This window comes from Ranitomeya imitator, chromosome 8 (genome assembly GCF_032444005.1).
Source record: "Ranitomeya imitator isolate aRanImi1 chromosome 8, aRanImi1.pri, whole genome shotgun sequence".
NCBI classification, from domain to species: Eukaryota; Metazoa; Chordata; class Amphibia; order Anura; family Dendrobatidae; genus Ranitomeya; species Ranitomeya imitator.
Genome location: NC_091289.1, coordinates 154,528,346 through 154,544,180, shown reverse-complemented (window position 1 = coordinate 154,544,180; position 15,835 = coordinate 154,528,346). Strand labels below are relative to the sequence as shown.

General features: G+C 42.9%; 1 protein-coding gene across 1 annotated transcript in view; it reads right to left on the bottom strand.

The window, feature by feature from the left end:
- The window catches only part of LOC138648160 (very-long-chain enoyl-CoA reductase-like), a 77,178-nt gene that overhangs the window by 10,235 nt on the left and 51,108 nt on the right, over positions 1-15,835 (bottom strand). Inside the window, exons 8-10 of the mRNA XM_069737664.1 lie at positions 2,799-2,871; positions 2,671-2,714; positions 2,355-2,412 (exon numbers count right to left, since the gene is read on the bottom strand). Of these exons, the coding sequence (XP_069593765.1) occupies positions 2,355-2,412; positions 2,671-2,714; positions 2,799-2,871 (175 nt within the window). The remainder of the gene's footprint in view (positions 1-2,354; positions 2,413-2,670; positions 2,715-2,798; positions 2,872-15,835) is intronic.

Genomic DNA, 15,835 nt, shown 5'->3' with positions numbered 1-15,835 from the left:
ATGAATGCTCTGCCAAAACATTTTTCCTGATACGGTTCATACAGTTTTTTTCAATTCCAAAACAAACTCGGTCCTTCTCTTTACTCAGTACATTTTGTAGGCTTAGGCTCAGATTTATCGAAACATTTACGCTAAAGAAGTTGCGCTAAAGCTTTGAAAAGTTCCAAAATGTTGGTGTTTTCACACCAGTTTTTCCCAACTCTAACAAAAGGAGTGGAGCTGGGGTGGGACAGGAGCACGATGCCATAGCTTGTCTAATTCATGACGAGCTGTGGCGTTCCGTATGCCAGAAGTCTCACTCCAGTCCATTTATAAGGACGTAGACGCTGGGGAGAAGCGCCTTTACATTGAAGCAGCACTCCTTCTCCTCCCTTTATTATCTTAATATATTGAAGCGATCATATTATATAGCACTGTGTACTTACAATTGCTCATTTTCCCTTTCTACCCAATTATTTTCTTTTCCATTAGGTTTATGACATCACAAGATTAAACACTGACTAGGTGTACCCTTCTAAACAGGAGGTCAATTTTTCCTGGCATGAGTTAATACTGCAAAATCCCTATCGAAGGGAGGATCTAAGCAGCTGTGTCAGGATTCAGGAGTTGAAGAGAAGAATGATTAATGCAGGGAAAAGAGACTTCCTGTTTCCTGTTTCTACAAAGAACAGGGAAAAGAGAAGAATTAGCTGGGTAGAAACACAAAATGAACAATTGAAATAACACAGTGCTGTATAATGTGATGACTGTAAATTATTAAGAGGATAAAAACTTTGATGGGAGCGTTTCTTTAAAATAGGTCACTATTTATAAGACCAGTATTCCCCGATGCCCTTGCTCTGTGATCAGTGCCAGCAAGGGACAATGTTAAAAGTTGTATTCAACTGATAACAGCAACAGCAGATGGCAGCTGATGGGAGTATTCATCAGTCTCCACCTGCACTATAAATAAATAATAATAAAAAAAAAATGACATGGGTTCCCCTGTATTTTGATAACCAGTCAGACAAAAATGGCAACAGTGGGCTGCAACCCTCAGTTGTCTGCTTTAGCTTGGCTGGCTGTTTTTTTTTTTTTTTTTTTATATTTATTTAAATAATTAAAAAATACAGAGTGGGTATTCCTTTATTCTGGATAATCAGTCTTGCTAAAGTTTACAGCTGTCAGTTTTGCTTGGCTGGTTATGAAAAATACAGGAGAACCCACGCCATTTTTGTTAATGTATTTATTTATAGCACAGGGAGCGGCTGATGAATACTCTCATCAGCCTCCGCCTGTGCTATAAATACATACATTTTTTAAAAAAATGGTGTAAGTTCTCCTGTATTTTTCATAACCAGCCAGGTGTCACTTGCTCTTGCTGTTATCAGTTGAATACAACTCTCAACATTGTCCCCTGCCATCGTTGATTGCAGCACGAGCAGGGGACAATGATGTGAGCTGTCTTCTGCACCCGAAGCCAGGAAACAGCGCAAACAGTATCAATGCTTCCCAGGCGCTGGTACGCGTGATACTGATGCGGCACACAATTGCCACACATATGCCACAGGTATTAAAAACACACATATGGATATCTCGGATAGTGTTTTTTTCCAGGATGTGTAAAAGAGCCCTAAAGGAATTGTTCCCGTTCAAATATACTTCCCTTGTAGGTCACTATTTATAAGCCCAGTGTTCCCTGGGGCTGGGTGCTGAAGACAGCTCACATCATTGTCCCCCCTGCTCGCACTGCGATCAGCGCCAGCAGGGGACAATGTTAAGAGTTGTATTCAACTGATAAGAGCAAAAGCACATGGCGGCTTCATCAGTCGCCAACTGGAGGACCACTGCAAAAAAAAAAAAAAGTAAACTTTGATTATAATTAATTAAAAAATAAATAAATATATAAATATTGCATACTGCAATATATATATATATATATATATATATATATATATATATATATATATATATGTGTATGTGTATATATATATATATATATATATATATATATATATATATATATATATATATATATATATATATTTATTTTTTTATTTTTTTTTGGGGGGGGGGGCGGTTTAAAAAAATAAAGAAACACTTTTAGGATTTGCAAATCCTCAGCATCGCTGCTTGTTGTGACACTGTCTGCAAGTGTCAGAGCAGGGAGAGTCGGGACAACGTGTTCTAACTTCTGACTGCCGCCCCCTGTCTTTAGGAATGCTCCGCTTGAGGCAAAGTATTCAACTTGCCTCATGATAGCAGCGTCAGTGCTGCTTGCCCTCCATCCATTGATGGTAGTTGTGCACTTAATGCGAATAATATTTGCTGTCAAATAAGAAAAACAATTAATAACATTAAAATAAATTGCCTACCTTCTATTCTCAGATTACTCAGTGCTACATGAATGAAGAAATTACCAGTTTCACACATCTGTGAAAAAAGAAAAACCACAACAAATAAGAGTCTGTAACTGGTCCCCTATGCAATGATGTACCTATAAAATAAAGGTAACTAATCATACATAGGTGATCAGATTCAGTTTTGCAGCAGGCTGTAAATCCATAGCCCTAACTACAGCAGCAGCACAGATATCTAGCGCTCAATATGAAAACTGCAATAAAATAGGATCTATGAAAACTAAAAACAAGTGGCAAAATATATATATATTTATATTATGAAGATACCCACCAAAAACATGATCATGGAGAAGCTTATCTGCTTTTTCCCATAAGCTGTAAGACATTAAAACAAAACAAATAATGGATCTTGAAGGACACACCGGGGCGTTTTATACAAAACATCTTTCTGAAACTTACAGGGTGGAGTGTACAAAGGGTGATTGATATAGTATGCAAGCCACGCTGCAAAGCCCCAGTAGTAGAAGCAGTTCTGTAAAACAATCTGACAGTTATCCCTCGTATAATACCAGGACCCTTAGGAAAATAGAACGACATGTTAACACAATACAGAATATTATATAGAGATACATAATACTATTCACCCAGTGAAGTTCTTAGCACCATAGTCTGCTGTTCATCTCCTATCTAGCAGACCGGGATTGAATGATTGTTTCTCCAATATCAACTGGGCATACATGAGATACCGTAATTACAATAAAAAAAAATCGATGCAGATTGGAATGGTATGTTCACACGGTGCATTTTCGCCACAAAAAAAAAAACCCTCTGTATTTTACTGTACCAGCAAAGTGAATGAGATTTCGGAAGTCTCAGGCAGACGCTGCTTATTGTTTTTCTTGCAGATTTAAAGCAGTTTTATATCTACAGCAAGTCAATTATTTCAGCTTTTTTGCAAGGTTTTCACCCATTCTAACAGGGGGGAAAAAGCATAAATTTTACACAGCATTTTTCCTACCAAGACACATTTTTGGTGTAGAATTGTCTGCTGCAAATACTTATAAATTGAAACGCCAGTTACTAGTTACTCTTTATTCCATAAATCACCAGTACACATGAAAATGATAAACTTTCTAATGTATCTTGTTGGAAAAATCTGCTTCTTTTTCCGCCAGGACTGATCATTCAGTCTCAAAATTCACAGGTAAAATTTGTATTCAGTGAAAACACATTACATTACTGAAATATGAGTTGACTGCTGGTGCTTATAAGGTTCTATGTAGAAGGGGAAAAGCAAGAGCTCGGCCTCCAGCTCCCCCATCCTCCTCCTCCCTTCCCTGTACATGGGAAATGACAATTGCTATTGATCATATTGTATCTCCGTAATGTAAAAATCTGTCTTCACTGAATACAGATTTTACCTGTGAATTGGTCATTTTAAAAATAAAAGATCAGTCCTGCAGAAAAAAAGAAGATTTCTCTGATAAAATATATCATAAAAGTTGCTTATTTTCGCGTGCACTATTGATTTTCTAAAAAAAAAAAAATTAAAACAACAGTGACTCTAACCCCTTAACAACCTTGGACATATAGGTATGTCCAAGGTAGTCTCCCTACATTTGATGAGGGCTCCGGCGCGGAGTCTGCATGTTTCCCAACACATGACAGCCTTTGATCATCCATGATGTGCCTCTAACAGCCATGTGTGTGTGTGTGAGCAGGTTGCTGGATGCAGTGACGGACAGGAGACAGCAAGGGTTAACAATTTTAATTCACACTGGGATACTCCACACAGGGAGGTTAAACGTTATCTCGGGGGGTTGGGTAGGCAGTTCAACAATTTAGATAAGATGCAGGGGTTAAGAAACAGTGGAAAAGAGTATTAACAGTTCTTGGGGGGTTAACTTATCCTGTCAGACGTTTATCAAGATGTGGTTGTCCCGAAACAGGTAATGGCGCCAACAAAGGCTGACGAGGCGCTTGTCCAATATGGTCCTGGAAGTAACGATGATCCATCTCCGGTACCTTCCGCTGAGCCCCTAGTCCATGTACTGATGTGACCGGAGGAGCGTGGACCACGGCACTGTCTGAGCCCAATGGGATCCGGCAGACATACACTGATGAATCAGGGCGCACATGACGGCCCTGCACCCGGTCTCTCTCTGGCAGCATGCGCGCAGTACTCACTAGCCTGGAGCGCTCAACGCCGCGCTTTGTGGTCACCAATGGGCACACTGCATATCCCTCCTCCACAGTCTCTGTCAGCGCTGGCGGGGAAACTCGAGCACTGGCCTGCGCTATACTGATGCTCCAGGGCCAGAGCACTTACGTCTCCCTGCTGCCCGCTGTCTCTTTCCGCCAAGTCTGCCCGTTTCTGCACGTGCTGAGCCTGTAAACTCCTAGCTACACCCCCTGTTTCCACCTGCAATGATTGGTCCGGTCTCTTAAGCTTTCCCCCGCACAACAGAGGAGACAGCCCCGACAGTTCGAGCCGGCACAGAAAAGGTACCCGTGGCACAGTCCCTCTTCTTACATGTGGATCCTCAGTCCACCTGCAGCTGTTGACGACAAGTTAAATTCCGCAGTCAATCTCTGACAGCGGCATTAATCACACGCCGGGAGGAAGGAAATCACAAGACACGCCCATTGGCACCCCTGTCACGTGATCGCTGATGGTTTGCCAATGCAGTCGGAGGTCTGCAGAAGACCCCCGTGCCGGTCATTGTGAATCTCCCATGAACGTCAGCCTGTGGCCGGCGTTCATAGGAGATCGTGATTTTTCATTTGCAGAGATGGTTTAATGAATCCTGAATTGAGCAGGGGGTTGAATACAATGACCCCAGAGGTCCCTTCCAACTCTAACATTCTATGATTCTAACATTGGCATAAGTGCTGTCCAATAAGAGAAAAAAAAAATGTAAAAAGAAAAACGGATAGCACTCCTCCGATGTATATGCTGATGTGAGTGAGCCCTTATTCAGGGAACAGACAACACCCTCAGCAAGATATATTGATTAGCGAAGAGTGACAACTTTTCTGTCTGCCTAAAGTAACCTAATTGGTCTAGGTGCCAAGCAAAAGTAAAACTTTGAATAAATGCCTGTACCTGACATTCTGTAGACCTCATTATCCAGAATAAAATGAGCAGTGAGTGAGATGCCTATTTGAGAAGTAATGGTAGCACACTGTACAGCACAGTGGTGTTCTCCTGCATGGATGACATAATATTAGTTTAGTCCATAGTCTGATAGGAGTGTTACTTCTTAGACATTCGTAGATGCTTCATCTTCAGTTCATTGGGGCAGTACGGTTAAGCTTTAAACATTGCCAGAAATGGTGCTTATCCTGGAGGTAGAGTTAAAGGGTTATTCCCAATAAAACGAGTCATCCCCTTCTTCTATATTGAATGGAGCAGGGGAGTGCATACTAGGTCACCGCTCCATGTATCGTCAGAGAGACTTCCCGGAAATGGCCAAGTTCATGGCTCGAATGTCTATGGCAGAAAAGATACAGAGCAGAATCCGAGCATGCTCACCTCTACCCAAGACAGAGCCCCGATCTCTAGATCCAAATCTCCGTCTAAGAGGTTAGACAGTTATCCCCCATTCATATGATATGGGGTAATTTGACCACAATATAATTTGTTATTGTACATCGAGAATTAACCCTAAAAGCAAAACTGGTAGTAGAGAGAAACATTACTGGTAGCCGGATTAACCTCACACTTGACGATCGCAGTCGAATATCCTGGAAGTTAAGTTTGCATTGTTTCTACACTCGATACAACATCAATATAATAGAGTTTTACTCTGCTGGGCGCCGATCTTATAAATAAATCTGATAATGGCAATCTCTAGGCAGAGTGTTAAGGGTGGACATGGACCCATTGTAGATTGTTTTTTGGCTGCCTACTCTCCTCCCATTACTTAAAGGGGTCGTCCTTTTTTTAGCAACTTTAGCCAGCGTGATCAGTTAGATGTAAAAAATAAACTAAATTTTACTTTTTACTTACCCTCCCCTGGTCCGGTGCTGTGTCTCCACTGCCACTCCGTTTCCGCTGTTTGGCTGCAGCGGTGATATCACTGACAGTGCAAATTACCCAGCATATTGGACAGTCTACTGGACTGGCGAGGATAAGAAACACTCCATTTGTGTTTTTCCATTTTATTTATTTATTTTTTTACACCAAATTATCGTTTTTGAGGAAACTTATGCAAGCTGGCTCAATTCATTTAATTACATGCACACGTTGAGTAAAATTTCTGCACCATTTCTGCTGCTCTTGGCGGGAAAAATGCAGCTGAAAAAAACGTGTTTTTACCCTGTATTTTTGACTGATTTGAGTAAAGTCAATGGGGAAAAACGCACAGAATTCACACGCTGCAGATTATTTTCTGCAGCAAATCGGCAAGTCACAAAAAAGCAACGTGTGCAGGACACTCCATGGTTCTCATTCACTTTGCTGGTATCAGGATTGCATCAGGTTTTTCTCGAACATCTGCCAGGAAAAAAATGCACCAAAAACGCACTAAATCTGCAACGTGTGCACACAGCCTAAAGGGTAATTAGAAATAGTTCTGGAATATTTGGGAAGTGACACAAGTTTCTGCATTTTAGCTGTTTACCAATACATTCAAGATACAGTTCTATAATCTCAGTTTTAGGGTTAGCTCACATCAGCGTTCAAAGTCAGCGAATGCAATGTGAGAAGACCCTCGTATTCGCTACAATGATATTTAATTAGGCAATGCTCATCTGCAAGTTTCTCCTCACCTAGAATTAGGGGGGGGGGGGGGGGAGAGGAAAAATTTGCAGCATACTGCGTATGGTCATGTAAAACGTCTGAGACTCACCAAATGAAAGTCAATGGGTGGGAGGGAAAAATGTGTATATAATATATATATATATATATATATATATATATATATATATATATATATATATATATATATATATATATATATATATATACAGTGGGGCAAAAAAGTATTTAGTCAGTCAGCAATAGTGCAAGTTCCACCACTTAAAAAGATGAGAGGCGTCTGTAATTTACATCATAGGTAGACCTCAACTATGGGAGACAAACTGAGAAAAAAAAATCCAGAAAATCACATTGTCTGTTTTTTTAACATTTTTTTTGCATATTATGGTGGAAAATAAGTATTTGGTCAGAAACAAACAATCAAGATTTCTGGCTCTCACAGACCTGTAACTTCTTCTTTAAGAGTCTCCTCTTTCCTCCACTCATTACCTGTAGTAATGGCACCTGTTTAAACTTGTTATCAGTATAATAAGACACCTGTGCACACCCTCAAACAGTCTGACTCCAAACTCCACTATGGTGAAGACCAAAGAGCTGTCAAAGGACACCAGAAACAAAATTGTAGCCCTGCACCAGACTGGGAAGACTGAATCTGCAATAGCCAACCAGCTTGGAGTGAAGAAATCAACAGTGGGAGCAATAATTAGAAAATGGAAGACATACAAGACCACTGATAATCTCCCTCGATCTGGGGCTCCACGCAAAATCCCACCCCGTGGGGTCAGAATGATCACAAGAACGGTGAGCAAAAATCCCAGAACCACGCGGGGGGACCTAGTGAATGAACTGCAGAGAGCTGGGACCAATGTAACAAGGCCTACCATAAGTAACACACTACGCCACCATGGACTCAGATCCTGCAGTGCCAGACGTGTCCCACTGCTTAAGCCAGTACATGTCCTGGCCCGTCTGAAGTTTGCTAGAGAGCATTTCGATGATCCAGAGGAGTTTTGGGAGAATGTCCTATGGTCTAATGAAACCAAACTGGAACTGTTTGGTAGAAACACAACTTGTCGTGTTTGGAGGAAAAAGAATACCGAGTTGCATCCATCAAACACCATACCTACTGTAAAGCATGGTGGTGGAAACATCATGCTTTGGGGCTGTTTCTCTGCAAAGGGGCCAGGACGACTGATCCGGGTACATGAAAGAATGAATGGGGCCATGTATCGTGAGATTTTGAGTGCAAACCTCCTTCCATCAGCAAGGGCATTGAAGATGAAACGTGGCTGGGTCTTTCAACATGACAATGATCCAAAGCACACCGCCAGGGCAACGAAGGAGTGGCTTCGTAAGAAGCATTTCAAGGTCCTGGAGTGGCCTAGCCAGTCTCCAGATCTCAACCCTATAGAAAACCTTTGGAGGGAGTTGAAAGTCCGTGTTGCCAAGCGAAAAGCCAAAAACATCACTGCTCTAGAGGAGATCTGCATGGAGGAATGGGCTAACATACCAACAACAGTGTGTGGCAACCTTGTGAAGACTTACAGAAAACGTTTGACCTCTGCCATTGCCAACAAAGGATATATTACAAAGTATTGAGATGAAATTTTGTTTCTGACCAAATACTTATTTTCCACCATATTATGCAAATAAAATGTTAAAAAAACAGACAATGTGATTTTCTGGATTTTTTTTTCTCAGTTTGTCTCCCATAGTTGAGGTCTACCTATGATGTAAATTACAGACTCCTCTCATCTTTTTAAGTGGTGGAACTTGCACTATTGCTGACTGACTAAATACTTTTTTGCCCCACTGTATATTGCATGGCACACGTGGGTAAGAAAGGGTCAAGCAGTCTTTTTTTCAAATATAGGACTTTACTCTGCGTTTGTCTATTACATTTGGCTATGGGGTTAGTAATGGGAGAGTCTTATAGACAACGCTCCATTATTACCCCTGGGCTTGATGTCAGCAGCCATAAAATAGCTGACATCAACCCCAATACTATTACCTCACGTGCTACAAGCACCAGGGCAAGTGGGAAGAGCTGAGGCCAAGTGCCAGAATTGGTGCATCCATTAGATGACTCATTTCTGGGGTGGCTGAGGGCTGATGTTAGTCCGGGAGGGGGTCCCCTTCCTTGGCTATTATCAGCCCGCAGCTATCTGCTTAGCCTTTGCTGGTTATTAATAGGGAGGACCCCACATCACTGTTTTTTTGGTCACACCTTATTTAATAGCCAGTATCAGCTAAGTAGACTGGGAAGCTCCATGTTTATTACCCCCCCCCCCTTCCCAGACTGTAAACATCAGCCCCCAGCTGTCGGCTTTTCCTCAGCTGGTTAAGAAAAATATGGGGACCCCACACCATTTTTATTTAATGATTGGCTGAATACATGTACAGTAAGCTACACACACAAGCACTGATTATATATCTCAGTGATATGTCGGTCATCTTATCTGTATATAAGATTAATAACAAAACTAGGCAGCATGTCAGCAGGGAAACTAAAGCACTAAATAGTGCTGAAAGAACCCGCAACTAAAAAGGCAAACTAACTCCATATAGACCATAAGGAAACAGGAGTAGAAACGGAGCAAGAGAATAGTGCAAAATATAGTTTATTAGTTCACAGGCAAATAGTGCATAAATATATATTGGATGGTACAAAAAGATTAAAACGGGAAGTGAGTCACCACCGGTGAACACCCTGCCAAATACAAATGTCCCATAGATAGCTGCTTCCTTAGTGTTACCTAAGAACATAGACCATGTCACTCCTGTGGGTAACTAGTATACCCCCCACAGAGTAAGATACTGGCAACAGGGCAGCGCTTACCAATAAAGTGCAGGAAGGCAGGGTGCACCGGGCAGGATTAAAAAGAGTCCCCTGTATATAAGATTGTTAGTAAACTGGTTTGAAATGACAGAATTACTGTATGTAAAAGCTAATGTTAAAAACGCATGTCATACGGATGCGAAGTGAGAATAAAGAAACCATGACACTCACCAACTTTATATACGTAGACGTGTATGAGGGTATTCACATCCTAATTGGAGTAAGGGACCAAAAGTAATTGAACAACTATCTCAAAAGCTCTTTAGTCGGCTATTTCATCATAAATCCATCATCAATTAAGCAGGTAAGTCCATCCAATAGATACTATGGCATCATCGTCACCATGTCATCATACTATGATATCATTGTTTCCATGGCAACACACTATGACATAATTGTCGCCATGACCAACCACTAATGACATAATTGTCGCCATGACCAACCACTAATGACATAATTGTCGCCATGAAAACCTACTGTGATGACATCATCATCTCCATGGTAAACCACTATGACATCGTCACCATGGCAACCACTGACATCATTGTTGCCATGGCAGCCACTATGACATCATTGTCGCTACGGCAACTCCTATGACATCATCATCTCCTCCATGGCAACCCACTAGGACATCGTCGCCATGACTACTCAGTATGACATAGTTGTCACCATGGCAACTCCCTGTGCCATTCCTGTCGCCATGGCAACCCACTATGGCATCATCATCGGCATGGCAACCCACTATGGCATCATCATCGCCTTGGCTACCTACTATGACAATTACCATTGCAACCCACTATGACATCATAGCTGCCATGTCAACCACTATGATATAATCGTCACCATGGCAACGCACTATGGCATTGTCGCCATGACCAACCACTATGAAATTGTCGCCATGGCAACAACTAATGACATAATTGTCGCTATGAAACCTACTGATATCATTGTCGCCATGGCAACTTATTACATCGTTGCCATGGCAACCTCTAAGGCATGATTGTCACCATGGCAACCCACTATGACTTCATCGTCACCATAAGCAATCCATTATGACATCGTCGCCATGGCAAACCACTGAGATCATCGTCACCATGGCAACACTATGAAACCATCATTGCCATGGAAACCACTATGACAACATCGTTGCCATGAAGACCCGCTATGACATCATCGCCATGGCAACCCATATCATCATTGTCACCATAACAACCCACTATGACATCATCGTCGCCATGACAACCCATTATGATATAATCGTCACCATGGCAACACTATGGCTTCCTTGTCGCCATATCAACACTATGAACTTATTGTCACCATGGCAACCATAACAACATCATCGCTATGGCAGACCCACTATGACATCATTGTCACCATGGCAACACGCTATGGCATTATCGTCGCCATGGCAGACACTATGACATCATCGTCGCTATGGCAACCACTATGCATCAGTGTCGCCATGCCAACCACTATGCATCGCCATGGCAACCCACTATGCATCTCCATCCACTATGACATCATTGTCGCCATGGCAACACACTATACCATTCTCTTCACCATGGCAAACATAACATCATTGTTGCCACGGCAACTTCTATGACTTCATCGTCACCATGGCAACACTGACATAATTGTCCCTATGGCAACCCATGGCATCCTCATGGTCATGGCAACACTGACACCATGAAAACCCACTATGACATCATCGTCGTCATGGCAACAACTATGACATCACCATTGCAATAGCAACTCACTGACATCGTCACCATGGCAACCCACTATATCATCACCACGGCAACCACTATAACATCATCGTTACCATGGCAACACACTATGGCATCATCGTCACCATGGCAACCCATTAAGACCTCGTTGTCATCATGACAACCATTATATCATGGTCACCATGGCAACCCACTATGACATCAGTCGCCGTGGCAACTCCCTGTGGCATTCCTGTTGTCATGGCAACAGTGACATTATTGTTACCATGGCAACCTTTATGACCATCATCGCCTTCGCAACCCACTATGTCATAGTCATCATGGCAACCACTATAACATCATCGTCACCATGGCAACCCACTATGGCATCATCAACTTGGCAACTACGGCATCATTGCCATTGAAACTCACTATGACATCATAGTCGCCATGGCAACACACTATGGCATCATCACCTTGGCAACCCACTATGACATCTCCATGGCAACTCACTATGACATCATCACCATGGCAACCCATCATGGCAAAAATCGTTGCATGGCAACCCATTATGGCATCATTGTTGCCATGGCAACCCATTATGACAATCATCACCAATGCAACCAACTATGGCATCAACATCGCCACGGCAACCCACTATGACATCATTGCCATGCCAATTCACTATGGCATCAGCGCCATGGAAACCACTATGACATCATTGTCGCCACGGCAACTACTACATCATAGTCGCTATGGCAACACACTATAGCATCATCATCGCCATAGCAACACACTGACATCATTGTCGCCACAGAAACTATTATGACATAGTCACCATGGCAACTTACTATGACATCATCACCATTGCAATCTCTATGACATCAGCATCGCCTTGGCAACCACTGACATCATTTTTGTGATGGCAACCACTATGACATCATCACCACAGCAACTCCTATGACATCGTCATCTCCATGGCAACCCAGTATGACAGTCACAAGACTACCCACTACGACATTGTCATCACCATGACAACTTATTATGACATCATTGTCACCATGGCAACCCACTATGGCATCATCCTCACCTTGCCAACCCACTATAACATCAGAGTTGCCATGGCAACACACTATGGCATCATCGTCGCCATGGTAACCTCTATGACATCTCCATGGCAACCCACTATGACATCATCATCGCCATGGCAACCTCTGACATCTCCATGGCACTATGACATCATTGCCATGACTACCCACTATGACAGTCATCACCATGGCAACTCCCTGTGGCATTCCTGTTGCCATGGCAACACAATGCCATCATTACCATTGCAACCCACTATGACATCATAGATGCCATGTCAACACACCATTGCATCATCGTTGCCATGGCAACCCATGGCATCACCGACACCATGAAAACCCACTATGAGATTATTGTCGCCATGACAACCCACTATAACATCATTGTCACCATGGCAACAACTATGACATCACCATTGCAATAGCAACTCACTATGACATCATTGTCACCACGGCAATCACTATAACATCATCTTCACCATGGCAACCCATTAAGACATCATTGTCACCATGGCAACAACTATGACATCACCATTGCAATAGCAACTCACTATGACATTATTGTCACCACGGCAATCACTATAACATCATCTTCACCATGGCAACCCATTAAGACATCATTGTCACCATGGCAACCCATTATGACATCATTGTCACCATGGCAGCCATCTATGACATCATTGTCATCATGCAACTATGACATCATTGTCATCATGTCAACTTACTATGATATCGTCACCATGGCAAACCACTATGACATCATCGCCATGGCAACCTCAAAGACATCAGCATCGCCTTGGCAACACACTATTACATCATCGCCATGGCAACCAATGACATCATTGTTGCCAATGGCAACCACTGAAATCATCACCACGGCAACTTCTATGACATCATCATCTCCATGGCAACCCACTGACATAGTCACCATGACTACCCACTACGACATCGTCGTCACCATGGCAACTTATGATATCATTGTCACTATGGCAACTTATGACATCATTGTAACCATAGCAACTTATGACATAATCACCATTGCAACCCACTATGGCATCATCGTTGCCTTGTCAACCCACTATGACATCATCATAGCCACGGCAACCTACTATAACATCGTTGGCATGACTACCCACTATGACATAGTCGTGACCATGCCAACTCCGTGGCATTCCTGTCGCCATGGCAACACAATGCTATCATTACTTTGCAACCCACTGTGACATTATAGTCGCCATGGCAACACACCATGGCATCATAGTCGCCAATGCAACCTATGACAGTCTCCATGGCAACCAACTATGACATCATTGTCCCTATGGCAATCCATAGGATCCTCATCGTCATGGCAACACCGACACCATGAAAACCCACTATGAGATTATTGTCGCCATGACAATCCACTGACATCGTCGTCGTCGTCATGGCAACAACTATGACATCACCATTGCAACAGCAACTCACTATGACATCACCGTCACCATGGCAACCCATTAAGACATCATTGTCACCATGGCAACCCATTATGACATCATTGTCACCATGGCAACTACCTGTGGCATTCCTGTTGTCATGGCAACACAGTGACATTGTTTTTATGGCAACCACTATGACATCATGGACACCATCGCAACCTTTATGACAATCTTTGCCTTTGCCACCCACTATGTCATAGTCACCATGGCAACACACTGATATCGTTGCCATGGCAACCCATTATGGCATCATTGTCACCAAGGTAACACTATGACATAATCGTCACCATGGCAACACATTATGACATTTGTTGCCATGGCAACTCCCTGTGGCATTCCCATCATTATGGAAACACAGTGACACTGTCGCCATGCCAACCACAATGACATCACCATGGCAACTTATTATGACATCATTGTCACTATGGCATCATCAGCACCGTGGCAACCCACTATGGCATCATCGTCGACTTGGCAACCACTATGGCATCATTGCCATTGCAACCCACTATGACTTCATAGTCGCCATGGCAACACACCATGATGGCATCATCTATGACATCATCGCCTTGGCAACCCACTATGACATCTTCATGGCAGCCCACTATGACATCATAGTCACCATGGCAACACACTGACATGTCGCCAGGACTACCCACTATGACATCATCGTCACCATGGCAACCCATTAAGACAATCACCACCAATGCACCCAACTATGGCATCAACGTCGCCACGGCAACCCACTATGACATCATCGCCATGGCAATTCCCTATGGCATCATCGCCATGGCAACCACTATGATATCACTGTCGCCACGGCAACTACTACATCATAGTTGCTATGGCAACACATTATGGCATCATCATCGCCATAGCAACACACTGACATAATTGTTGCCACAGCAACTACTATGACATCATCGTCACCATGGCAACTTACTATGACATCGTCACCATGGCAACCCAGTATGACATCGCCATGGCAACCTCAATGACATCATCATCGCCATGGCAACCACTGACATCATTGTTGCCATGGCAACTCCTATGACATCATCTCCACTCACTACAACAGTCATAACCATGGCAACTTATTATGACATCATCATTGCCATGGCAACCCACTATGGCATCAGAGTTGCCATGGCAACACACTATGGCATCATTGTCGCCATGGCAACCTGTGACATCATCTCGATGGCAACCCATTATGACATCATAGTCACCATGGCAATCCATTATGACATCATCACCACGGCAACCTCTATGATATCATCATCTCCATGGCAACCCACTATGACATCGTTGCCATGACTACCCACTATGACATCGTCGTCACCATGGCAACTCCCTGTGGCATTCCTGTCGCCATGGCAACACAATGCCATCATTACCATTGCAACCCACTGTGACATCATAGTTGCCATGGCAACCCACTATGACATCATTTTCCCTATGGCAATCCATAGGATCCTCATCGTCATGGCAACACCGACACCATGAAAACCCACTATGATATCATTGTCGTCATGGCAACAACTATGACATCACCATTGCAATAGCAACTCACTATGACATCACCGTCACGACAGCAACCACTATATCATCATCATCATGGCAACC